The following is a 27,845-nucleotide window of genomic DNA, read 5'->3' on the forward strand; positions in this document are numbered from 1 at the left end:
TATTAGTTTGTTATTGTTTACAGCTGGCTATATATATATATATATATATATATATATATATATATAAATAAAATTCTTATATTTTCATAATAAAATCAGTTTTAGATAGTCTGATCTCATCATTCTAATAAGACTGCGTAAATCTGAACCTGGCTGGTAGCAGTGGATGAACCCTTTCCCTAGACATGAGTTACAGATGCTTATCTGACAGCCTGACAGTTTTATTGCACCCAAATTAGTGCTACAGGCAGATGAAGGAGCGATGCCAGGCACTGACATATGGATAGATCAGACTCAGTTGCTTACCTCTGCAATAGACTTAACAAAGCGGATTCCATCATTAGCTCCTTTCACTTTGGCTAGACAGTCACAGAAGTAATCCCAGTAGTCTTTCCTGCTTCCCAGAAGTGTAAATTTTTCCTTCTGGTCAAACTTCATGGAAAACACCCCAAAGAATAAAACAAAACAAAAATGTCAGCACAAAAGATTTGTCACAACGGTTAAAATATGAATCTTTTTATTCAAAATAACTGAAATATTTCTAAACAATGGTTTATTTCCTAACGTTTCTCGATGATTTAAGGAGCATATAGTCTGTAGTTTAAAACACTACTTTCAAAATATTTTCTTAGGTGTTTGAAAAACATTTGTGTGACTGATAGTAGGATGACTGTTTTGCAGAAGCTTTGAAGCTCTCTCTTCCTCTGGTATTATACGCACAAAGAGAAGGATTAGTTTGATTCTTCCATTTGCTCTGGCAAGATTGTATTAACATACAAAGTCAAATCCAAACATGCACCTATGATGTGCATGTAAAGTTTTATGATTTCTGGTTGAAAAATCATGCTACTTCCACAATTTATTCATTTTGTATTAGGATGTATCTCACACGTTTCCAGTAAGCGACATTCTAGTTCAGTAGATTGTCCTCAGAAAGTTTACAATCTAAGAGCTCCTTTTACTAAGCTGTGGTAGAGGTTTCTACCGCGGTCCAGACCATTAAATGCTCTGACACTGCTCTGATGCTCATAGGAATTTTATGAGCTTCGGAGCAGTGTCGGAGCATTTAGCGCTCCAGGCCGCAATAGAAACCTCTACGGTGGCTTAGCAAAACCCAGCGTAAGCTTATAACTGAGTCAACAGAGGATAAAGAGACTTGCCCAAGTTAAAAAAAAAGCATCACTGAATGAGGATTGGTGCATTTGCAATTCTGAACAGGGATTGGTCCCTTCACTGGCAACTCGATGAGATGGGACCAATCACTGCGTGGAAACATGAAGCAACATGCTAAAACAGTGCAGGCTAGAAATTGGATCATCAAAAGTGAAAAGTACCACAACGACAGCACTCAACTTCAAAAAAGGGAATTATGATGCTATGAGGAAAATGGTGGGAAAGAAACTCAACGGCAACGCAAGGAAGATAGAGCCTTAGAAAAAGCCTGGCCCTACTCAAGGGCACGGTGCACGAAGCACAGAACCTGTGCATCCCCAAGTTCAGGAAAGAGTGAAAAAAAATAGAACAAAAAATCCAGTGTGGATAACAAATGCAGTGAAAAAGGTGATAAGTGACAAAAAAGCAACGTTCAATAAATGGAAAAAGGACCAAACAAAGGACAACCAAAAGGAGCACAAAGAACACCAGAGGGAGTGTCACCGAGTGGTAAGGAAAGCAAAAAGAGAATATGAAGAGAGACTGGCGGGAGAGGCAACAAACTTTAAATCATTCTTCAGGTACATTAAGGGGAAGCAACCAGCAAGGGTGGAAGTGGGACCCTTGGATGATGGAGACAGAAAGGGAGTAGTAAAAGAGGAAAAAGAGATAGCTGACAAGTTAAATGAGATCTTCACGTCAGTCTTCACGAGGGAGGACACAACCAACATTCCGGAACCCGAAGAAATTGTAAATGGAGATCAGGATGATAAACTGGTCCAACTAGAAGTGAGCCGAGTGGATATCCTCAGGCAAATAGATAGGCTAAAGAGCGACAAATCGCCAGGTCCGGACGGCATTCACCCAAGGGTACTCAAGGAACTAAGGAACGAAATAGCAGAGCCACTTCGACAAATATTCAACCTATCCTTAAAAACTGGAGAGGTTCCGGAGGACTGGAAAATAGCAAATGTCACGCCCATCTTCAAGAAGGGTTCAAGGGGTGACCCGGGAAACTACAGGCCGGTGAGCTTGACCTCGGTCCCGGGAAAGATGATGGAAGCACTGATTAAGGACAGCATCTGTGAACACATAGAAAACAATGGACAGCTAAAGTCGAGTCAGCACGACTTTGAGGGGGTAAACAGCCAGGTGGATAAAGGGGAATCCATAGACATCATTTACCTTGACTTTCAAAAAGCCTTCAACAAGGTACCACACGAAAGACTGCTTAAGAAGCTATGGAACCACGGGGTGCAAGGGGAGGTCCACCGATGGATCAAAAACTGGCTGGCAGACAGGAAACAGAGGGTTGGAGTAAAGGGCCATTACTCGGACTGGCAATGGGTCACGAGTGGAGTTCCGCAGGGGTCGGTACTGGGACCGCTCCTGTTCAATATATTTATTAACGACCTGGAGGCAGGAACAAAATGTGAGGTCATTAAATTTGCGGATGACACCAAATTATACAGCAGGTTTAAAACCACGGAAGACTGCGAAGATCTCCAAAAGGATCTGACGACACTGGAAGAATGGGCCAAAAAGTGGCAAATGAGCTTCAACATAGGGAAATGCAAGGTCATGCTTGTAGGGAAAAAGAACCCGATGTTCACTTACAAAATGGGGGGATCACCGCTAGGGGTAAGTAAACTGGAAAGAGACCTGGGAGTGATGGTGGACACAACATTGAGGGCATCGGCGCAGTGCGCCACAGCCTCAAGGAAAGCAAACAAAATGTTGGGTATCACAACCAGGACGAAGGAAGTCATCCTGTCACTGTATCGTGCAATGGTGCGCCCGCATCTGGAGTACTGTGTCCAGTACTGGTCGCCGCACCTCAAGAAGGACATGGAAGTACTTGAGGGAGTACAGAGAAGAGCAACTAAGCTAGTAAAGGGTATGGAAAACCTCTCATATACTGACAGACTGAAAAAGCTGGGGCTATTCTCCCTGGAGAAGAGGAGACTTAGAGGAGACATGATAGAAACCTTCAAGATCCTGAAGGGCATAGAAAAAGTAGACAGGGACAGATTTTTCAAATTATGGGGAACCACAAGTACAAGGGGGCACTCGGAGAAACTGAAAGGGGACAGGTTTAGAACAAACGCTAGGAAGTTCTTTTTTACCCAGAGGGTGGTGGATACATGGAACGCGCTTCCGGAGGCTGTGATAGGCAGAAGCACGTTACAGGGCTTCAAAAAAGGTTTGGATAGGTTCCTAGAGGACAAAGGGATTGAGGGGTACAGATAGGAGTAGAGGTAGGTTATAGGGATAGGAGCAAGAGGTAGTTATAGAAATAGTCAGGGACCACTGCTCAGGCAATAGGCCTGATGGGCCGCCATGGGAGCGAACCGCTGGGCGAGATGGACCTCTGGTCTGCCTCAGCGGAGGCAACTTCTTATGTTCTTAGTACTTATTATTAAACTCTGCACAATGAGGTAAGAACTTCTCCCCATTTTGGGAGCTTTCTGGACAGGTTTTGTTCTTTTTTTTTTTAGGGGGTTGATTAGAGGGCATAGAGAGAAGAGGGTATTTAGGTTAAATCATTGGCTTTGCTATTTCAAGCCTCCACAAAACAAATCTGGCAGGGAGCATTTCCTCTTAGCTGGGCAGAGGAAACCATAACGTATCCGGGAGTAATTATTCCACCAAAACTGAAAAAGGTGTAAGTGACAAATCTGTGCCCCTGCTAACTTACACTTGGCAATGGCTTCAGATGTGGCAAACCTATCCATTCTCTTTGGTTGGCAGAATAATTCTCTATATTAGCCCTTAAATGGCTATATATGTTTCAGATGCTACTGCTCTTTTTATTACAACGACATGAAGGTCATCTTGATAAATGCTTGTTAGAATGGTAAGAGAGCTAGACTACTTTCGAAGAAAATAACACCACCTTGGGAGTTAGGAGGTTTGGGGATGCTCATGTTGCTCTCCAGAGCATTTAGAATAAGACATCTTAATGATTGATTTCAAAGTACTGTACTTCGTACTTCTCTTTTACAGCCTTGGAAACCAAGCTGCTTCCTAATGAACATTTTAGTTACATGTTACATGCAGCAAAGGCCATTCACAAAGGCCACTCAATAAAGTGCCCAGTGTACGATCTTCAAGTTATTGAAAAGGGTTTTGCAATGGCATGGACACCAATCTATAGTGACACCTTTTCTCCCTTTACAGAGCAACAAAGATTTTCCAGCCGGTATTCATACCAAGATGCCAAAAAAGTTGGGCAGACAAAGAATCCATTATCTTTATCAGCTCATTGATAAGAATGGTAAACTTGCAAGCTTGAGCACGGAATTTAACCTGGTCATCAGGAGATGCATTTTCTTATTCTCAAGTGAAACACTGTGTAGACTCGCTGTCATTACCTTCCCTGTATCCTGACATTCAGGAATCCTGACCATAGCTCTCTCTCTAGATTCCTAAAAGCTCCGTTGAGATACCATCACAAGGAGGTAAGCAACCAGAGCTAAACAAAGATCTACTAGCTCAGACTTGGGTCACAGAACTACATCTAGACATTCTAGCAGATTGCCTGAAAACTGGATTAACTACTAGTAAAATGGCCTTCTGTTGTACAGGGGTTAAACTGTGGAATTCACTTGTCAGCCAATTACTAAAATGTTGTGAAAAGGGCAGTTTCAGAAAACTACTTAAGACGCAGTTATTTGTAAATGCCTTTTCCTAGATAATGATTCTTCATGACTGCAGCTGGTTGAAGAATTTTCCTATGATGGTCTCAAACTCATGGCCTGGGAGCCACATGGGGCCTGCCAGGTACTATTTTGAGGCCCTGGGTATTTTTTTTATCATAATCACAAAAGTAAAATAAAACAGTCTCTTGATCATATGTCCCTTTAGCTATAAATGACATTATTATTAAGACTTAGCCAAAAGGAAAGATTTATAAACTATAAAGAGTTCTACCTCATACAAAATTGTCATTTCTTTAATAAGATATGACAATTTTGCATGAGGTAGAACTCTTTATAGTTAATTTCTTTAATAAGATATTAACTATTTTTTCTGAGGCCCTCCAAGTACCTACAATTCCAAAATCTGGCCCTGCAAAGGGTTTGAGTTTGAGATCACTGGTATAAGCCTATCGGCTTTCATTTTTATAGTTGATCTTCTGAGGATTATTTGTTCATGTCTGTCTGATCTTATTTGTTTTATAGCATTATGTATGTAAAATTATGTAAACGGTTTAGAAATTTTTAAAATAAATACTTATCATTTCTATAGTGATGCCAGATGCACACAGCAATGTACAATACGTTAACTATGTAGCATAGTAACTGACAACAGGTAAAGATCTGAATGGTCCAACTAGTCTGCCCAATATTCGTACACATTATACATTCATGGTTACATTGTCTTTATACCTTTAATATTTAAGGACCATAGACCATGGAAGTCCAACCAGTACCGTCTTTAGATTCCCACTACCGGAGTAGCCATCAAAGCTCACTCCAGCCTATCCTAAACATCCTGTCATCTGCGAGATACAGATTGTAAAGTGTGCCCAGTACTGTCCTCACGTTTCCATCCTAAACTGAATTGCCATATACCGTATATACTCAAATATAAACTGAGATTTTTGTGCCCCCCCAAAAAATGGCTTTCCCTTTGACATCACTTTCGGGTCCCGCAACCAGGAAGTGATTTCATAGGGGAACCAGGCCAGAACGAGCAAGAGGCCAGAGAAGCTCACGCTGGCAAAGATTTTAAAAGGTACGGGAGAAGAAAGGAGGGCATACGTGTGGCATGGGGGGGTGGAGAGGTACCAGTGCCCCCACCAAGACAGCCCTAGGGCGGTCCACCCCCACCCCCACCCCTTACTCCCTTTTTTTGCTGCTTATGCTTCCTGGGCAGGAGAAGGGGTATAACAAAGGGAAGCTCTGAATGTACTTGCTACAGCACCCTCAGAGATGGCTCGTATATTCAGGGTCAGAGTGTGGGAAGAGCTACAAGTTACTGCTTAGCAGCAATATTCAGATCATTAACTGGGTTAGCGGCCTGGACAAAGGTAAAAAATAAAACCGTTGTCATAACTTTATCCAATCACTTATCCAGGTACAGCTCTAAATATTGATGATACCCAGATAAATAGCGCAGGCCAGAGCACACCCAGATATTCAGTGCCATCTGTTATTCAGATCCCGTCAGCATTTAAACTAAACTAAACCTTAAGTTTGTATACCACATCATCTCCACAGAAGTGGAGCTCGGCATGGTTTACAGGAATTGATATAGAAAGGAACTCCAAAGAAAAGTAGAAGAACTTGGTACAGAGAAGTTTAGAGAGACTTAGTATATCGAAGAGGGAGAGGTTGTTACATTTTAGAGAAAAGCCATGCTTTTAAATGTTTTCGGAAGAGTTGGAGGGAGGTCAGACTCCCAAGCGGGATAGTAAAGCTGTTCCAGAGTTCGGTGATCCTGAAGAAGAGGGATGCCCCTAATTTTCCTGCATGGGATATGCCCTTTAAAGAGGGGAAGGATAGTTAGAATTTTTGAGTAGATCTGGTGGTGTTGGGATTCGAGGAGTTCCAAGAGAGTGGGGAAAGGGGAGGAAGGATGCTTACTACTGAAGACTGAATATTACCCACATCAAATCTGTCTCAGGGATTATGAGAACTGCGACAGGGAGAGCAGTGGATATAAAAGATTGCTAGTGGACATAATGAACCATAAATCCCTTGACTTTTTCTTTAAAAAAAATACCTCTATAAGCAGTTCCAGTTTTGAGGCAGTAGAATGATTTGCTTACTTGCAAGAGGTACTCGAGCTTGTAGGAGAACTTATGCAGGGCATTACTGTCATCCGTGATAGGCTCCCCGGTTTCTTTAAACTCATTGCTTAACTCCGTCACAGCATCTTTAAAATAAACAAGAGAATGCATTAAAAGGGAGGCATTGAGCTGACACTGGATCTTGTTTCAACTCTCCCACTAAGGGCTGATTGTACCAATACAGGGGCTAGGCAAGTGCCCCTTCTGGCTTTATGTTATCTGCTACAGAGCTGCACTGCCACAGCTGTTCATTCATGTTGCTTTCTAAACTTTAATGGCCCTGTTGTGAGAAGTTGAGAGCAGGAGGGATGCTCAGTCCCTCCTGCTCCGAGGTCCGACACTCCAAATGGCGGGCCTTCCCAGCCCCTGTGCATCATGTGATGCACAGGGAGGGGCCTAAGGCCCTGATTGGCTCAGATGCCTAAGGCCCCTCCCAAGAGGGCATACTCAGATATTCAGTGCCAAGGGGTGGGGCCTTAGGTGTCTGAGCCAATCAGGGCCTTAGGCATGGAAGGAGCGGGGGGCTCCTCCTTCCCTCACTACACCACTGAACATAGGTATACAACAGGGATCTGGATATGTTTTGCATATTCTGCAAACTTATAGCCAACTCAGTGGAAAGTTCCACATACTATCATTCACATGATCTCTCCAAGTTCAGGGCCAGGATTCTGTTCTCTGTTAGCATGGCGTTAACGTGACCATAAGACAAAAACTCAACAATATTCACAGGAGACAGGAGAGGCTCCTACCTGATTAAATCGTTTGGGACCACCCAATCACTGATATTCAATGGTTCATAACCAGTCACTGAAGAGGAAGAGTTGGGAAGGAGCCAACAGTTATGTGGGTTCTGGCAATATTAAGTGACAGCATCCGTACAGCCTAAATTCACTCAGCTAGCTGTGCAGTCCCCAGCTGAATACTGGCCGAGACCTGCATAACTTTTGAAATTGCGTTCAGCCCCTCTGATCCTTTCCCCTCCCCACAACCTTGAAATTTCCTCCTTTCTGATTCCGATCCCACACACCCAAAATATCCCCCCTTCTTCCAATCCCCCCAGTAAGGATAAAAAAAACCTCACACCCTCAGACACGATAGGCCACCCCACACAGGTTCTACCTAAGATCCCTGGTAGGCTAGTTGGGGCGGTTGGGGCAGAAGCAAATCCCACTCGCTCCTGCCCCTAATGGAGTGGTCTCCAACCTTTTTCATGTAAAAGGCTACAGTATGAATACAAGAAAGCTGTGACAGCCACCAAAAGATTTCAAGCTAACACATACTACAAATTTTAGGAACCACTTTGACCTGCTTGTTGAGACTGGCTATTAAAAATGAATACTAATATTGATTCTACAACACTTCAAGTAAGTTTCAAGTTTATTAAGTTTATTATTTACTTGATATACTGTCTATCCAATATATCTAAACGGTTTACAATACAATATAAAAAAAAAAAATTCTAAAAACAGTTGTATTTAAAGGGGGGGGGGGTTGCATAGATAAAATAAAAACTGACATGAAACAAGGGGAAAGTGGGGCAGGGGGTACATAATAACATTGAGAGAAGAAAATAAAAAAGGAAGGGGAGAGCTCCTTGAGAAAAGTTAGTTTTCCTCGACTGATAGTTTCAATGTCATGTATTAGAAGTGTCTTTGAAAAGAAATGTTTTGAGTTTGGATTTGAATTTTTCCAAGGAAGATTCTAATCTGAGGTCAAGGGGCATGGCCTTCCAAAGTGAAGGGGCCGTAACTGAAAAGACTGTCTTACTATCAGTAGTATCGTAGACAGTTTGGCAGATGCAGGGTATTACTAATAGAGTCTGAGAATTTGATCTCAAATGTCCTCAATAGGGTGTAAGGGGTAAGGAATTTATCAGTAAAAGCTGGTGTGTTTACAAGTCTAGTTTTAAATGTGAGAATAAGTAATTTGTAAGTTATACGATGTGGATTTGGAAACCGATGGGCGTCACAGTATACGGTATATTTTAAAAACTCACTTTATTTTGGATTGTCAACGGTAGCAAATTCCATACATAAGACACCTGAGTAACGTGACTAAAGAGATTGCAGTTACTATATCAAGTGGTTAAAATTGAACTTAACACATTTACAGGATTTGAAGAGCATTCCAGCCAACTATTTGAGGGCCACAATGGAAGACTTCATGGGCCATGCATTGGAGACCACTGCCCTATTGGTTGCTGTAGCAAAGTGACTGTCGCAACCTCCAACTGCTTTTAACTGTTAATCCCTTAGTCACTGGTTAAATGACTAAGGGGTTAAACCCATATGCTGTTTTAATAATTTCCATAACAGATGAACTTCCTAACCCCTTACTGGTCCTGTTTGTCTGTTTCGAATAGATTATAAATTCTGTCGAGCAGGGACTTCTCTTATATCTTTGTATACAGTGTTGCAGTATAGAAATTTTAAGTAGTAAAAAGGGTTTGGAGGACTCTATTAACCAGTAACTGCTGAGAAAGCATGGAGACTGGAGATTGCTACTTCCTAGATTTAGAATATGCAACAAAAAAAAACAACCTTCCCATTAAGATATGTTGGTTGTTACCAAGTTATTAACATTGGTCACTACCAAGTTCAATTCCGTATGCATCTTGTAGGACTCTTCGATCTAGTAATCAAAATGTACTCATCATCCCCTCGATAAGAGAACTCTTCTACGACACTACTCACAAATCCATCTTCTCTGTTACAGCTCCCACCTTGTGGCATGCTCTTCCTGCTGATCTTCGTTTAGAAAACTCTTTAGATAAATTTAAAATCAAATTCAAAACTTGCCTTTTTAAAGACGCCTATAACTTGTAAACCCTGATTTCCACAACTATTGTTCCTTTTTTGTAAAACCTTTTTGACAATCAAAACGCTTCTTTTGAAGCAACCCCCCTCTCCACCCAATTGTACTTCCCTTTCATTTTGCCTCCTTAATAATTCTCCTCTCCCCATTGTTTCACTTTCGTATCATGTACGTCAATGCATAAGTGCTTTCCTCCTTTTAGTTTAGCCATGTTTTTATTTTATGTTTTTAATTTTTATATTCTATTTTATTGTTAACTATTTAGATACTTGTCTGATAAACGGTATATCAAAAATAAAGAAACTTGAAACTTGAATGCTGGCTAAATGGACCATTAACCTGACAGTATGGTTTTCTTATGTTTTTGTATAATTATTCTATTTAGTTTTTCATAAGTAACATGATCATGCTCTTTAGTTCATGTATTTTCCAGTTTTTGTGCATGATAATAGCTATTTTGATTCAAACACCTTTATTAAGGAGCTTTATCTGACTGTCTTCCAGCATCCGTGTGGATTTTCTCTCACTAATCAATGTAGCCTTTTCTCTCTGCCTGTTGTGCAGTCTGGTGTGTATGTGAGAAAAACTGTCCGGTAGTGGGGCAACAGGGGGGTCCTAGTGGTCACGTGACTGCTCACATTAGAAGATCTGGATTTAAAAGTGAACACCACTGTGGCATCTGCACAACGGCGCCATGCGTCAAAGGAGCACGCCCAAGGATCTGGTTATATTCCTTGGGGACAGCAATGCAGGTAAGTAGGAAAGCATAATTTACTGAAGGTATTGTTTCCTTTTCTTCCTTTTTTTATTATTGGTAAGATTTTTTATAGGTTTTAGTACTTAACATTTACTAATCAAGTTTCAAGTTTATTAGATGACTTGATAAATCGCTTAATCAAATATTCTAAGTGATGTACACTTTAAATTTAACAATTATTAAATATAAAAAACAAAAACAAACAATACAGTACATACAATTATTAAATAATGGGTAAGAACTCTTGATTATTAACATTGATAAACATAGGAAAGAGGGGATGAACTACAATTCATAAAGTAAAGAAGAAACTGAGGGGAAACACAAAAGGAAATAATTAACACAGGTTTCATATAGAAAAACATAATACTAGGACTAAAATTATGATATAAAAGCATCTTTAAAAAGGAAGGTTTTAAGTTCAGTTTTAAATTTTCCAAGTTCTTTTTCCTCTCGTAAGAAAATAGGTCTATACGAGTCACACGTTAAAGATGGAAATGGGTGGTTTTATTCCAGTTTGAATAACAAACCGTATTACATGAGGTGGTTGTTTTAACCGCTATCATGTTAGACAAAATCTGATTCCTATTTGTGTGAAAATGGTTAATAAATGTAAAAAGCCATCCAATCAGCTTTTCAATTGCAAATGTCTTTTGTTGAACTGTCGGTCTATAAGGTCAAAGATAGAAAATCTTTATTTGTTGATTGATCAGTTGCAACCTGATTTGATATGTTTAATGGAGTCCACAAAAACAACAAAGATGCTGATATCCCACGAAGAAAGCCAAGCTGACAGAACAAAGTGGGAATGAAAAATAGGCATATGATGATTTCCCCAATGGTGAACACTAGTAGAACAGCACACCTTGCCATTTTTATGCTTCCAAGTAGATTTGCAAGGGCACCATGCCTCTACATGGTACAAAGTTATAGGTCAATATTTACTTCAAAAACCTAAAACAGGATTACGTGACATTTGGAGCTTAGAGATAAATTATAATATCTCAGCAGCTCAATGGCCTCAACTTTGGAAGCGCAGAGTGCAGTGCACAGCCTCAGCTTCCATGAGACAATCTTTGTATTATTTTATTATACAGAATTCCCTGGACCCCAGTGAAACTGCAAAAAATTGATAAAACGCAGACTAACAGGTGCTGGCATTGTCATTTGGAGGTGTACGGAGAGGGTGGTTGATGTGTGGAATGCGCTCCCGAGGGTGGTGGTGAAGAAAATGGTGGCAGAGTTCAAACTAGCATGGGATGAACACAGAGGATCTCTAATCAGAAAATAATGGGCATATATTGAAGGAACTAAGGCCAGCAGTGGGCAGGCTTGCTCGGCCTGTGTCCCATACATGGACTATTCAGTTGAGGACAGGCTGGGGAGAGTTTCTGTGGCTGGGATGGTTAAGATGGGCTGGAGTGAGCTTTGATGGAGACTCCAGTAGAAGAAACCTAAGCACACTGCTGGGCAGGGCTCTGGGTTTCTTGCCCAGAAATATCTAAGAAAAAGGACCGTTTAAACTAAATTAATTTATGGAGCATGTATGGTTGAGCAGACTGGATAGACCACTCGGGTCTTTATCTGCCGTCATTTACTATGTTACTATGACAGCAAGGTGTGATATGTACTGTCCTACCAAGGAGGTGTAATAACCACCATTTATCGAAAACTCACCAATAGGAATAAGCTTTTATATTATCAGAGTTTCCATGTAAGAAATTTAAAAAGATAATTTAACAATGAACCAGTTTCTTAGATGGAAAGATTATATTCCTCCCCAGGAGTGGTTGAAATGAAAGGATTATCCAACGCATTGCATTATTGCAGGTCACAAGATACAGAGAAAAGAAGCAATTAAACCTGACAGGTAATACAGCAGATTGAGGAAGAAGAGATGTAATGAGGCCAAGCAAGCAAGATATATAGGAAAAAATTCTTTACTGTAGCAACTCAATACGGCTGTGTTTCAGTATTAACAGCTGCATGAGGAGTCAATGTGCCTGGGTTTGAAGAGCCAATATCTTTCTGACTTCAATTCAGGTAGTAAAATAAATGGCACTAATTAGTGGCCAATGCAATTAAGGTGGTGTGCAGGTTTCTTTAGACAGCTGCCTCACTCATTGGTATTTAACTTTATTTGTGACATTCAAATGACCTCTTTTTTTTTTTAAGTTTTACTATGCCGCTGTGAGACTCATAAAATTCCTATGCTGGAGCAGCGTCGGAGCATTTAGCACCCCAGGCCACAGTAGAAACCTCTGCCACGGCTTAGTAGAATAGGGCCAAAGTTTTCTTTATATTATGTAAAAAAAAATTATTTTTTTCAGTTTTTAAAATTTGACCCCTTTTTAATGAGGGAAGCGTTTTCCAACAAGGTTTTACCAAAATGAGCATTTTTGAATTACTTTCATAAAGAGTTTAATTTTTAGCTTCACTTTACCTCCCCCCCACCATTTACTAAGCCACGGTAGAGAATTTCACCGTGGCCTGGAACGCTAAATGCTCCAACGCTGTTCCGATGCTCACAGGAATTCTATGAGCATTGGAGCATTTAGAGCTCCAGGCTGTGGTAGAAGCCTCTACCGCGGCTTGGTAAAAGGGGAGGGGAGTTGTTTTAAAAAAACACTGCCCCCTTAAAATTATGATTTTTTTCAGCATTTTTAATAGTCATGTTTGCCTCCTTTAATTTTGCCTGTTTTTGTTCTGATGTTCTTACGTGTAAAACCTCTCTTATTTGGTTTATTTCAAGGCTTTTGGTATGCTGTTTTGCCTCAATTTTATTTTTTATGACTTAGGGGTCCTTTTATCAAGCCGCGCTAGAGGGGTTAGCGCGTCGGACATTTCATCACACGCTAACCCCCGTGGCCGGCTAAAAAACTAACACCTGCTCAATGCAGGCGTTAGCAGCTAGCGTGGCAGGCGGTTTAACGTGGGGTATTATGCGCATTAAACCCCCCTACCGCAGCTTGATAAAAGGACCCTTTAATTCCTTTTTACACTTCCTAATTTTTTAACCTCTCAGTAGCAGCAGTGTTTATGTTCACTCCCTTCTGTACGCTGTGCCACTATGTGAGATTACTACTATCTAATCCTATGAACTAGTTATGCCTGCACAGCTTCAGTGCGTTTAATGGCTGGGATATCTTCATATATCTACTACTACTACTCCTGATCATTTCTATAGCGCTACTAGTCATACACAGAGCTGTACATCAAAACATAGAAGAGACGGTGCCTGAGTGTGTCCCGCAGTACTTCATTTTTTGATATGTTATGCACGTATTAGTATCTAACACAGATTACCGTATTTTCACGCATATAACGCGCGCGTTATACGCGTTTTTACCTACCGCGCATACCCCTCGCGCGTTATATGCGTGAGCGCGGTATACAAAAGTTTTAAAACATAGTTCCCACCCCGCCCGACGCCCGATTCACCCCCCCAGCAGGACCGCTCGCACCCCCACCCCGAACGACCGCTCGCACGCGATCCCACCCGCACCCGCATCCACGATCGGAGCAAGAGGGAGCCCAAGCCCTCTTGCCCGGTCGACTCCCCGACGTCCGATACATCCCCCCCCCCCGGCAGGACCGCCGACTTCCCGACAATATCGGGCCAGAAGGGAGCCCAAACCCTCCTGGCCACGGCGACCCCCTAACCCCACCCCGCACTACATTACGGGCAGGAGGGATCCCAGGCCCTCCTGCCCTCGACGCAAACCCCCCTCCCCCCCAACGCCCGCCCCCCCCCAAGAACCTCCGACCGCCCCCCTGCCGACCCGCGATCCCCCTAGCGACCCCCACGACCCCCCCACCCCCCTTCCCCGTACCTTTGGTAGTTGGCCGGACAGACGGGAGCCAAACCCGCCTGTCCGGCAGGCAGCCAACGAAGGAATGAGGCCGGATTGGCCCATCCATCCTAAAGCTCCGCCTACTGGTGGGGCCTAAGGCGCGTGGGCCAATCAGAATAGGCCCTGGAGCCTTAGGTCCCACCTGGGGGCGCGGCCTGAGGCACATGGGATCCCTCCTGCCCGTAATGTAGTGCGGGGTGGGGTTAGGGGGTCGCCGTGGCCAGGAGGGTTTGGCTCCCTTCTGGCCCAACTACCAAAGGTACGGGGAAGGGGGGTGTGGGGGTCGCCAGGGGGGTCGCGGGTCGGCTGGGGGGGGCGGTCGGAGGTTCTTGGGGGGAGCGGTCGTTGGGGGGAGGGGGGTTTGCGTCGAGGGCAGGAGGGCCTGGGATCCCTCCTGCCCGTAATGTAGTGCGGGGTGGGGTTAGGGGGTCGCCGTGGCCAGGAGGATTTGGGCTCCCTCCTGGCCCGATATTGTTGGGGAGTCGGCGGTCCTTCGGGGGGAGGGATGTATCGGACGTCGGGGGGGGGGCATCAGGCTTTCAGGATGGGGACAGACCTTCAAGGGGGGACAGTGCACGGAAGTCAGGGGGGGTGAACGGAGAGTCGGGACAGCGCACGGAAAGTCAGGGCGGGCGAAAGGAGCGTCGGGCAGCATGCGCGGTATACCCGTGAGCGCGGTATACCAAAGTTTTTGTACATATCATCGTGATTTCTGCGCGCTATACCCGTGTGCGCGTTTTATACGGGTGCGCGTTATTTGCGTGAAAATACGGTAGTACCTTGTTTCCCCAAAAATAAGACCTACCCCGAAAATAAGCCCTAGCATGATTTTCGGGCTAGGTCTTAATATAAGCCCTACCACAAAAATAAGCCCTAGTTGAAGTGCTGGATTCGCCAGCAGCAGCACTTTACCCCCGCCCCCTTCCCCACACACAGTTGAACCCCCGCTGACCCTTCCATCTCTCCCTCCTATCTGAACTCCGCCAACCCCGAGACTGACATACCTTCTTCCAAATGGCAGCAATCTAAACAGGCTGCTTCGTGGCCTTCTCCCACCAGGACGTTCCTCTGTCGCATCACTGATGATGTCATCAGCAAAGCGGCACATGGAACGCCCTGGCGGGAGAAGGCAGTTAAGCAGCCTGTTTATATTGCTGCAGACGCTGCAGTTTGGAAGAAGGTATGTCAGTCTCACGATCAGCAGGGTTCAGCTGTGCAGCAGGGGGGATAGGAGGGAGGGATAGAAGGATGCAGCACCGGAGGAATGGGGGGAAGGGAGGGATAGATGCTGTGCAAGGGTTCTGCTGCACAAGGGATGGGAGGGAGGGATAGAAAGATGCTGTGCAAAAGTTCTGCTGCACGGGGGGGATGGGAGGGAGGAAGGATAGGAGGATGCTGCTGAGGGAAGGCACAAGGTGATGGGTGAGAGAGGAGGAAAGATGCTGTACATGTGGGGGAGAGAAAGGAAAGAGGAAGAATTGGGGTAGAGGAGAGGAAGGGAGAGATGATCATTGTAAATGAAAAAAATAAGACCTACCCCAAAAATAAGACCTAGTGTGTTTTTTGGGCCCAAAATTAATATAATACAGTGTCTTATTTTCGTGGAAACACAGTAAAAGGATCCCAGAATTAGAAACATAAATCATTTGTATATCACGTTCCTAGCTTTTCCCTTACAAATCTAGCCAGATTAACCCCTTGGTTAGCCAGCTAGATGCATTTGAAAACTTACCTTTAATAAATACTGCCCTCATCTACTATTGTTAGAGCCCACAAGATTTCATAGCAGTGTCATCAGAGTTGCACATCAGCAATATAGTTACTGATAGTTAAAAAAAAAAAAAAGATATATCTGTGAAGTCCATAAAAATAACGACGTCTGTAAAATTGTCAGCCTGCACCTTGTATTTTTCTATGTTGTGAACAAAGTAAAGAAAACAATTTCCCACTGTGATTTATAAAAAGAGTGGCTTGCAAGTTGTGCTAAATATTGATTTGCAACCAATGCACTGTGTGCAAAAAAGAAACAGGTCTAATGTGAGAACGCTGGATGTAATAGAGAGCTCAGCTGGAACGAGGAGCCGAGTCAATTAGTGCGGTGAGGATGTGAGGGGGGCATTTTGTTGTTGTTATTATTTTTGAACATGTTCACATTATGTAAAACATGGATCTGTAAATGTCAGGTTGTCAGTATAAATTGAACAAATTGTCAGTAAACAATGTTGCCGTGAGTTTGTCAATCTTTAGTCATCTGCTGTGGCTCCTTCACGCCTACAACAATATTTCTGTACCAAAACAAAGCCTTGATATTAGGACTGCATTTCAGCTTGTCTGCTTCCTGGCACTGCTGCTTCCTCTGTAGCTACTCTACAGAAAAAAATAGTAAGAAATGTGACTTCTAAAGACTCAAGTTTGCTGGTAAAGTGCTCGCAGACCCAAGTTGATTACTCAGGCTATGACCTCGTCAGGTCAGAGCAAATCCTGGGATCGGCCTGACCCACACTGCTGTACATGTACTCACCCACCTTCTACGTACAAGGCTACATTCCTTCAATGAACTGTTTCACCTCTCTGTCTACCGTGTTTCCCCGATGGTAAGACACTGTCTTATTTTTTTTAGAAGGCCAAAATATGCTCTAGGGCTTATTTTCGGGGGGATGCCTTATTTACCCTTTCAATGTCTTTCCACCCTCCCTCCACTCCGGCCCAGCCCAGTATGAAATATTTCCTTTTGTTTCCCTCCCCTCTCTCTTCTCCTCCCTCACCCACGAGTCCTGCATCTGGCCCTCTCCCTTCTACCTACACCTGGCAACATCCCCCTGCTCCGCGGCTCTCTTCAGCAACTCGTCAGCAGCGGTAATCAAGACAAGCTGCCGACATCGAGGCCTTCCCTCTACGAGTCCCGCCTTTGTAGAAAAAGGAAGTTGAAACAAGCGGGACTCGCAGAGGGTAGGCCCCGACGTCAGAAGCTTTTGTCGATCGCTGCTGCTGAGTTGCCGAAGAGAGCCGCGGAGCAGGGGATGTGGCCGGAAGCAGGTAGAAGGGAGAGGGAGATAGGAAGGCTGTAGATCTCCGGAGCATGACACCGACCCCGGCCAGGATGATTTCTTTTTCAGGCATGCAACTTACAAGTCCGGCGTCGCGGCGGGAAATAGCCATGCTGAGCAGTGAGCTCAGCACTACACAGATGAAAGCCTTGCTTGCTGATTGGTCCGGCGGCACAGCCGCCGGACCAATCAGCAAGCAAGGCTTTCATCTGTGTACGTGCTGAGCTCACTGCTCAGCATGGCTATTTCCCGCCGCGACGCCGGACTTGTAAGTTGCATTCCTGCGTGACACACTACCGGAGCCACGGCAAAGGTGGAAAAGAGCCACATGCGGCTCTGGAGCCGCGGGTTGCCGACCCCCGCGGTAGACGGAGAGACCACACGGAGTCACCCACCGTACCACCCGATTCGGGTAAGCGCAGGTATCGGTGGGTGGCTTATTTGCGGGGGGGGTGCCTTATTTTACAATTTTTTCTAAAAAGGGGGGCTGTCTTATTTGATGGCCCTGCCTTATCATCGGGGAAACACGGTAGTCCCAGATCGGTTTCTATAACCATGTTTAAGCTCAGGGGACATAAAATATCAAAATATTTAGAATTACTAGGGAACTAATAAGAGAAAGAATGGATTCAGTGGACAGCAGTGCCTCTTATGGGTTATTAGTGCTTACCTATGCAGTTCACAGGGACAATTTACTTTTCATGAGGGCAATAAACTCTCCAAGGCCCTTAGCTGGAGGAAGGGAGGTGACTTACTCTCCAATGCCATAAGTAGAATACTGAATTCAATTAAAAAAAAGTCTATTAAAAAAAAGGAGAGAGGGTACAAGGGATAACCCTGCCTCATCCCTCCAGCCAAATCAAAGAGACCAGGAAAACCTTTATTAATTCACACACAGGCCTTCAGGTTGATATAAACACTTGGAACCAACTACAAAAGCCCTCTCCTAAATCCACCCAAGCTAGACGCTGATTCATAAATACATCAAATAAAAGAATGTTCTCAGTGGTGGCTCTAAGGTGGTGGGACTCCCTTCCTAAGGAATTAAAACTAAAAAAGGACACCAGAAAGTTCAAGAAAGAGATAAAGACCATCCTCTTCAGAGACTACTTCAACTACCGTATTTTCGCGGATATAACGCGCGCGTTATACGTGATTTTACGTACCGCGCATACCCCTCGCGCGTTATATGCCTGAGCGCGGTATACAAAAGTTTTTAAATATAGTTCCCACCCCGCCCGACGCCCGATTCACCCCCCCAGCAGGACCGCTCGCACCCCCACCCCGAACGACCGCTCGCACGCGCTCCCACCCGCACCCGCATCCACGATCGGAGCAAGAGGGAGCCCAAGCCCTCTTGCCCGGCCGACTCCCCGACGTCCGATACATCCCCCCCCCGGCAGGACCACTCGCACCCTCACCCCGAAGGACCGCCGACTCCCCAACAATATCGGGCCAGGAGGGAGCCCAAACCCTCCTGGCCACGGCGACCCCCTAACCCCACCCCGCACTACATTACGGGCAGGAGGGATCCCAGGCCCTCCTGCCCTCGACGCAAACCCCCCTCCCTCCAACGACCGCCCCCCCCAAGAACCTCCGCCCGTCCCCCAGCCGACCCGCGACCCCCCTGGCCGACCCCCACGACACCCCCACCCGCCTTCCCCATACCTTTGTGTAGTTGGGCCAGAAGGGAGCCCAAACCCTCCTGGCCACGGCGACCCCCTAACCCCACCCCGCACTACATTACGGGCAGGAGGGATCCCAGGCCCTCCTGCCCTCGACGCAAACCCCCCTCCCTCCAACGACCCGCCCCCCCCAAGAACCTCCGACCGCCCCCCCAGCCGACCCGCGACCCCCCTGGCCGACCCCCACGACCCCCCCACCCCCCTTCCCCGTTCCTTTGGAAGTTGGCCGGACAGACGGGAGCCAAACCCGCCTGTCCGGCAGGCAGCCAACGAAGGAATGAGGCCGGATTGGCCCATCCGTCCTAAAGCTCCGCCTACTGGTGGGGCCTAAGGCGCGTGGGCCAATCAGAATAGGCCCTGGAGCCTTAGGTCCCACCTGGGGGCGCGGCCTGAGGCACATGGGCCAAACCCGACCATGTGTCTCAGGCCGCGCCCCCAGGTGGGACCTAAGGCTCCAGGGCCTATTCTGATTGGCCCACGCGCCTTAGGCCCCACCAGTAGGCGGAGCTTTAGGACGGATGGGCCAATCCGGCCTCATTCCTTCGTTGGCTGCCTGCCGGACAGGCGGGTTTGGCTCCCGTCTGTCCGGCCAACTTCCAAAGGTACGGGGAAGGGGGGTGGGGGGGTCGTGGGGGTCGGCCAGGGGGGTCGCGGGTCGGCTGGGGGGGGGGGGGTTTGCGTCGAGGGCAGGAGGGCCTGGGATCCCTCCTGCCCGTAATGTAGTGCGGGGTGGGGTTAGGGGGTCGCCGTGGCCAGGAGGGTTTGGGCTTCCTTCTGGCCCAACTACACAAAGGTACGGGGAAGGCGGGTGGGGGTGTCATGGGGGTCGGCCAGGGGGGTCGCGGGTCGGTTGGGGGACGGGCGGAGGTTCTTGGGGGGGGGGCGGTCGTTGGGGGGAGGGGGTTTGCGTCGAGGGCAGGAGGGCCTGGGATCCCTCCTGCCCGTAATGTAGTGCGGGGTGGGGTTAGGGGGTCGCCGTGGCCAGGAGGGTTTGGGCTCCCTCCTGGCCCGATATTGTTGGGGAGTCGGCGGTCCTTCGGGGTGAGGGTGCGAGTGGTCCTGCCGGGGGGGGGGATGTATCGGACGTCGGGGGGGGCATCAGGCTTTCAGGATGGGGACAGACCTTCAAGGGGGGACAGGACTTCAAGGGAGGACAGTGCACGGAAGTCAGGGGGGGTGAACGGAGAGTCGGGACAGCGCACGGAAAGTCAGGGCGGGCGAAAGGAGAGTCGGGCTGCATGCGCGTTATATGCCTGAGCGCGGTATAGAAAAGTTTTTGTACATATCATCGTGATTTCTGCGCGCTATACCCCTGTGCGCGTTTTACAATGGTGCGCGTTATATCCGCGAAAATACGAAGGCAACATAGAGTAGATAGCTGGCAACTCCCCATTAGGAACACAACATAGAACACGATACAAGTATTATATGTGAATATACGTAGGATGCTGGACTACAATATAAATGTATACATATATGTAGGATGATTGATTATGGTTTTAATGTATCTGTATTGAAAATCATCACAAACACCTTTACAGAAGCTCATGTATTGTAACCCCATTGTAGAAGCTCATGTAAACCGCTCTAAATTGACTCCCCAGTCATTAGAAGCGATATAGAAGCTTTCAATAAACATAAATCCCCAATATATGCAGTTGAAAACCTTCTCAGCATCAGTACGCAGAAGGCAAGTCGATACCATACACTTTCTACCTAGATGGATTAAATTGACAACCCTACATATACTGTCAGAGCCCTGCCTCTAGGCAATGAAACCTACCTGATCAGGATGGATTGGAAAGGTTTTGGGTGGGCAGGGGTGTTAAAAATGAGGAAACAATTGTTACATTGAAAGTGAATCTATCTTATGTTGTGGTTTTGATTCAGTTTGTAATTGGCTATCTGTGCTAAAGCTGAGTCGCCGTATCTGTTTCTGGATTCTTCCATCTACTTAGAACTGTGCTAATTCAGTTTGGCTTGTTATTTTATAACATTCTTCCAAAATCTTTTTTTTTTAAAGTGTCTTCCATACCAGTGAGAAAATCAGATGGCATACGGAACCGAAGGGTACATTGTTAGTATTTATGAACACTACCTCTATACCTTGCAAATATCTTCACATAGTGGGAGGGGTGGGTTAGAAGGGGGTTACATTCTGTTGTCTAAAAAAATACAATTCAAAATGCATTAGTTGTTTCACTGATATGCAATATATTTTACATTCTTCACCTGAAATATTATAGAAATATTTTTAAATAATCAAGAAGCCAAGGGGCCATTTTACTAAAGTATGCTAAAATTATCAGTTAATGATTTTCGCACAGCATTTTATTGCACATTAACTGCAAATTTCACATGGCAGTTTTTGAAGGCTTTCCCGCTTTTTTTGCAGGTCATGCACTAATGGTCCCATTAACACAATATTAACTTACTGTAGGAGGAAATGCTCCACATTAATCATGCGTTAGCCAGTTAGCCAAAAAGGAGGTGGTGGAGAAGAAAACAGTAACAGAGTTCAAACAAGCGTGGGATGAACACAGAGGATCTCTAATCAGAAAATAATGGGTATACATTGAAGGAACTAAGGCCAGTCCTGGGCAGGCTTCAATGGCCTGTGTCCCATATATGAACATTCAGTTGAGGACGGGCTGGGGAGGGTTTCGATGGCTGGGATGGTTAAGATGGACTGGAGTGACTTTGATGGAGACGCCAGTAGATGGAACCTAAGCACACTGCTGGGCAGGGCTCTGGGTTTCTGGCCCAGAAATATCTAAGTAAAAGGACCATTTAAACGAAATACTTAATTTATGAAGCATGTATGGTTGGGCAGACTGGATGGACCACTCGGGTCTTTATCTGCCGTCATTTACTATGTTACTATGAATTAACTAGTTACTGGAAGATTCTATAACAGACACCTAAAGTTCAGCACACCTGGCCAACCTAGGCATCTAACTTAGGGCTAGATTCTCTAAGCAAACCGATCGTGTACCGATCAGTTTGCGACCGCTTTGCGACCCAATTCACTAACCTCTGTCCCGATCATCCTCCGATCAGCGCATGCAAATGAGGGGGAACAGTATTCAAATGTAGGCAGGCAGCAATTCACTAAAAAAAAATATGAGGGACACCAACTGGGCTGACCGATCAAAAATAAGCGACTGCTGAGGACCAGTCACTCAGGTCCTTTCCGACTGCCCTGCCTTCTGCCGCCCTGCTTCTCTGCCCCAATCTTTTTTTGCTCTCTGCCCTGACTTTTCTGCCCTTCCCCACTGTGCACGGGCTCGAAAGTAAAGTTTTAAAGAAAAAAAAAATTGCTGCTTTTGTTTAAGCATTGATAGAGATAGATTCTGACACTTCTGATTTAGTATCTAAAGTAAATCTGTCTCTCTAAATTTCAAGCGTGGGCCCAGTCTGTCCGGATGAAACTTAACGCGTCTAAAACCAAATTATTATGGCTTGGCCCAAAATTGGATTGTTTTCCTAGTTCTGTAACATTGGCTTCTGGATCTTCTTTACAAATTGAGTTTTCTGCTAAGATTCTGTGAGTCCTCTTTGACTCCTTGCTTTCTTTCAAGGAACAAATTAATTCTGTGATTAAGAAATGCTTTTTTTAATCTGCGTATGCTGAGGAAGGTCAGACATCTCTTTTACCACCGTCACTTTTCTATTTTAGTTCAGTCAATTATATTATCACAGCTGATTATTGTAATGTCATCTACCTCAGTATTACAAAAATCTGCCTTTATAGATTACAACTGGTCCAGAATACAGCAGCAAAACTGATTTTTGGGAAATGTAAGTTCGATCACGTGACACCATTGCTTCAGAGTCTTCATTGTCTTCCTTTTTATTTTAGAGTTCAGTTTAAATGTGCTTGTGTTATTTTTAAAATTCTTTATGGTATCTTCACTCCTCTAGTTCCTTTATCCTGGAATCTTTACAGATTCTCTTTTGCAAGGGGCAACAAACAATATAAATTATTTCTCCCTTCCAGAAAAGGGATTAGAGGAGTTAAGATTTTGGCCAATCTTTGATTTTTAAATTTTCTAAACTTTGGAACGATCTACCGCTCCTTATAAGAAGCTCTGGTTCTCTTCTATTTTTTTCGTAAGCTTTTAAAAACCACTTTATTCACTAAACATTTTGGAAATTAATTCTTTTCAAAATTTTTCTTTTATGGTTTTATATTTTTTTAAGTTAACTATTGTAAACCGGGTCGAGCTTTCTTAGAATGAAGACTCGGTATATAAAGCCAAGTATTAGATTAGATTAGATTAGATCTACAGGCAAAAAAGATGGTCTGCGCATGCTTCAGAATCACTCACTAGCGATCTGTGTAGTCAGAGGGGGGCGTTCCTCCGATTGCCCCCATTTAAATACTGACCCTTTGTGGATCAGTCGGCCTGCCGGGGGTCAGCCACAGATCGGGCACGATTGACAGGTTAGTGAATCTAGCCCTTAATTATTTAAAAAGCTTAATCAGTGCTGATAACAAGCAATTAGCACCTTATAATTGGCTTAAATTAAAATTAATTGGCTAATGGGCACCTACCACTTTTAAGTAGGCACTTAGTCCAAGACACCTACCAGAAAGTAGGCATGGTTATGCAGCAGATCATACGTGTTTTTGTGTAGGTGCTGTTTTGGACTTAGGTGATGGTAGGCGCCTAACTTAGGCACCAGTATTTAGGCCAAGAAAACCATGGCATAAATAGGGTGTGCCTAAGGTTCAGAAGCCTACCAGTGCCTAAGTCTATTTTAGGCACCGCTAAGTGTGATTCTATATACGGTACCTAGCTTAAGATTGGCATGCTCTATGTGTTGCGTTCCTAGGTGCCTATGTTTTAGGTGTCATTTACAGAATTGGGGCCTTAACGCTTCCATGCCATAGGCTCAGACAGAAATATTCTTAAACATTCAATAATGCATGGTTAAGCACATGGAAACATGGAAAATACCACAAAACTCTTTAATGCATTTGTTCAGAAACCAGTTTTTATAGGTTAACCATTCTTTAAGGGGCAAATTCTATAAACGGCATCCCAATTGTAGGTGGCAGTAGGCATCCTACCACTGTCTAACCAGCCAACGGGTACGAACGTTTTTTTTAAAAAAACATGCCGAGGCAGGCTGCCTATTTTGTAGATGTCTTCGTGAGTATAGGGAGACGCGTAGGGCCACCTAAGCTCGCCCAAGGCTAGGCGTGGTTTCGCCCAGAAGGGCCTTTGGCAAGCTTAGGCAGCCCTAGGCATCTCCAATGTAAGCCAACAAAATAATGGCCTACATTTCACATAGGCGTGGCCACTGAACTGATCATGGCAAGAGAAGGAATGCTCAGTCCCTCCTGCTGGAACATACACCTCCCCCCCTCCCAGCACACCCGGACCCCAAAGTACCTTGTTTTAAGCTGGCCGGTCGGCCAGATGCTTCCTCTGCCTGGCCAGCAAGCCCGCCTTCACTGAATTGCCTTCATGGGATGCACTGGGGAGAGGCCTAAAGTCCTGATTGGCCCAGATACTTAGGCACCTGGGTGAACTGGAATCTTAGGCCTCTCTCCCAGTGTATTCTGGGATGCATTGGGAGTGGCCTAAGATTCTGACTGGCCAGATCCCTAAGGTAACTCTTATTCTGATTCTGCTTTTGTCACTGGTCATCAGTCCACTGAAGTGTTTAGCAAAAATCCTTCTAAGGCTTGCATTTCCTTAAAAGTGGACAGTAGAATTTGTACAGTCAGGTTATTCAGAGCCAGTCAAGATTTTCTCTTAATATCCATTTAATTAAATACACTGCCTAGAATTGCTCTTGATATACAGCACGTCTAATATTTAGTTTTAATATGCTTCCCCCTCCCCCTTCCTAATGCCTTCTTGGCGTTTTGAGTATGCTGTAGTTATAATGGCTGGTTGTATGCATTAAGCCTGCAGACTGTCTCTCTCAGCTGGAAACTCAGCAAGACAAGTTGTCAGATCAGTCTGAAAGACTCTGAAAGCAGCCTAATTTAGCATGCAGTCATATGTGGGATAATTCATCCATTGCCCGGCTCAGCCTGCCAGTGTAAAATGAGGCTTTGCAGGCAGCTGAGCTGATGGCTGTATGATAAATTGAGTAATTTCTATTGGTAGGAGGACAGCCTAATTGTTTTATACTATCATAAGAACATAAGAAAAGCCTTACTGGGTCAGACCAATTTTCCATCTAGCCCAGTATCCTGTCTCCACAGAGGCCAATCCAAGTCACAAGTACCTGGCAAAAACCCAAATAATAGCAGCATTCCATTCTACCAATCCAGGGCAAGCAGTGGCTTCCCCCATGTCTATCTCAACAGCAGACTATGGACTTTTCCTCCAGGAACTTGCCCAAACCTTTTTTAAAACCAGACACAGCTCTACCAGCTACCAGCTCTTAACACATCCTCTGGCAATATGTTCCAGAGCTTAACTATTCTCTGAGTGAAAAAAATATTTCCTTCTATTGGTTTTAAAAGTATTACTCTGTAACTTCATCAATTCTTTGTAAATCTTGATGCAGTAAAAAATCAATCTACTTATACCTGTTCTACACCATTCAGGATTAACATAAGAACATAAGAATTACCGCTGCTAGGTCAGACCAGTGGTTCATCGTGCCCACCAGCAGTCCGCTCACGTGGCAGCCCTTAGGTCAAAGACCAGTGCCCTAACTGAGACTAGCTTTACCTACTTACGTTCTGGTTCAGCAGGAACTTGTCTAACTTTATCTTGAATCCCTGGAGGGTGCATTCCCTTATAACAGCCTCCGGTAGAGCATTCCAGTTTCCACCACTCTCTGTGTGAAGAAGAACTTCCTTACATTTGTACGGAATCTATCCCCTTTTAACTTTAGAAAGTGCCCTTTCATTCTCTCTACCTTGGAGAGGGTGAACAACCTGTCTCTATCTACTAAGTCCATTCCCTTCATTATTTTGAATGTTTCGATCATGTCCCCTCTCAGCCTCCTCTTTTCAACCATCTCTTTTCCAAACTGAAGAGCCCTAACCTCTTTAGTCTTTCCTCATACGAGAGGAGTTCCATCCCCTTTATCATTTTGGTCGCCCTTCTTTGAACCTTTTCTAATGCCACTATATTTTTTTTTAGATAAGGAGACTAGAACTGAATGCAATATTTAAGGCGAGGTCACACCATTGAGCGATACAAAGGCATTATAACATTCTTAGTCTTGTTTATTATCCCTTTTCTAATAATTCCTAGCATTTTGTTTGCTTTTTTTGGCCACCGCCACACATTGCGTGGAAGGTTTTAACGTATTTTCCGTGATGACACCTAAATTCTGAGCATTATTTTGCTACTATAGCTGAAAAGAGTTATCTTATTTCATTAAGTGCCAATTTGCAGAAAGAAAATTCTATGTTTTGACATTGTTAATTTGTCCCCGTTCCCGTGGTTAACCGCAGGAAAAAATTTCCATGTCATTCTTTAAGGAGAGAGGGAAGAATCAGAGTATGAATGGGCATAGTCACTAACCTTCAAGCCTTGCATTGAAGAATGTTGGTGTCGAAGGACTGAGGTTGAGACAGACACTAAAGAATGACACAGGATGGTTTCCTAAGGTTATCCATGGGGACGGGGACAAATTCAGTGCCCGTGTCATTCTCTATAATCAGATCATTGATTGAACCATATCAATATTATTCTCTTCTCTGCAGAGCTGAGAACTTTTCAGCACCCCCTTGTACCTATCCAACCCTACCTTGTTACACCCAGAAATGGTCAGCTATTATTCAGCTAGGGGACCCTAACAATTTCTGGGAAAAGGTTTAGAACTGTTAAACATAAATCAATGAACCATATCCATATCATCCAAATTCCATGCCATTCCCAAATACTCAAATTAAAATTTTGATTCATTTATATTTTACTTCTTATATAAGTGGAGCTTTTCAATATTTGAACTTTGCTGGAGGAATTGTGGGTTAACAGGTCATTTCTTATATATATGGTGGTCTTGTTCTCTCTTACAAGCATTCTGGGCGCACATTAAGAATACTGTGAAAGCAATTTGTAGATATAGACTGAACTTCACTATTGACTGTTTTCTTTTGGGTTGCAGAGAGAATGTGGCAGCATCACAAACCGGAGACAACTCTTGGCATATCTACTTCTGGCTCCACAATGGTTATTGCCTGCAATTAGAAGCATAATGGCCCCAAATACTCCTTGAAAGGAGGACTGAAGCTTTGTAGATCTCAGACAAGGAGAAAATTGCTTATACACTTAAAAATAAATACTGTGACATATGGCGATCCTTTGATAATTATAGCCCACAAAGGGATAACAACTGAATTCTTTGGTCTCCCTTTACTTTCCCTACTGTTCTCTGACTTACTCACTCTACCGAGACCTAGATTTCTTTCTTTTACTTAATCTTCTTTCTTTCCTTTTCCTCCCTTGTTTATATTACTTTATTAATTACTTTATATTATTTATCTTTAATCTTATCTATTGTTTTGCCTTTTGTCTTTGTTTTGTTCTATTTCTATCATTTAAATTTCTCCAGAATTCTACTGTTCAACGGCTCCCCCTTCTGCTTCTATTCCTTTCTCTCCTCTCTTCTACCTTCCAAAGTATTTAGATCAATTCTGTCTTGTTAAAATGTTTATTTTATTTTTATTTTTCCTCTAACTCTACTTTTCACTTCTCTATTACCCTCCAGGTACTTTAGTTAGATTGTGAGCCTTCGGGACAGTAAGGGAAT

At 44.3% G+C, this 27,845-nt stretch overlaps 1 protein-coding gene across 4 annotated transcripts in view; it reads right to left on the bottom strand.

Moving 5' to 3' along the window:
* The window catches only part of FYCO1 (FYVE and coiled-coil domain autophagy adaptor 1), a 248,169-nt gene that overhangs the window by 200,459 nt on the left and 19,865 nt on the right, over positions 1-27,845 (bottom strand). For all 4 annotated transcript variants that reach the window (XM_033930418.1, XM_033930420.1, XM_033930417.1 and 1 more), the window contains exons 3-4: positions 6,929-7,035; positions 307-432 (exon numbers count right to left, since the gene is read on the bottom strand). In XM_033930418.1, the coding sequence (XP_033786309.1) occupies positions 307-432; positions 6,929-7,035 (233 nt within the window). The remainder of the gene's footprint in view (positions 1-306; positions 433-6,928; positions 7,036-27,845) is intronic.

The sequence above is a fragment of the Geotrypetes seraphini genome, chromosome 2, assembly GCF_902459505.1.
Source record: "Geotrypetes seraphini chromosome 2, aGeoSer1.1, whole genome shotgun sequence".
Lineage (NCBI taxonomy): Eukaryota > Metazoa > Chordata > Amphibia > Gymnophiona > Dermophiidae > Geotrypetes > Geotrypetes seraphini.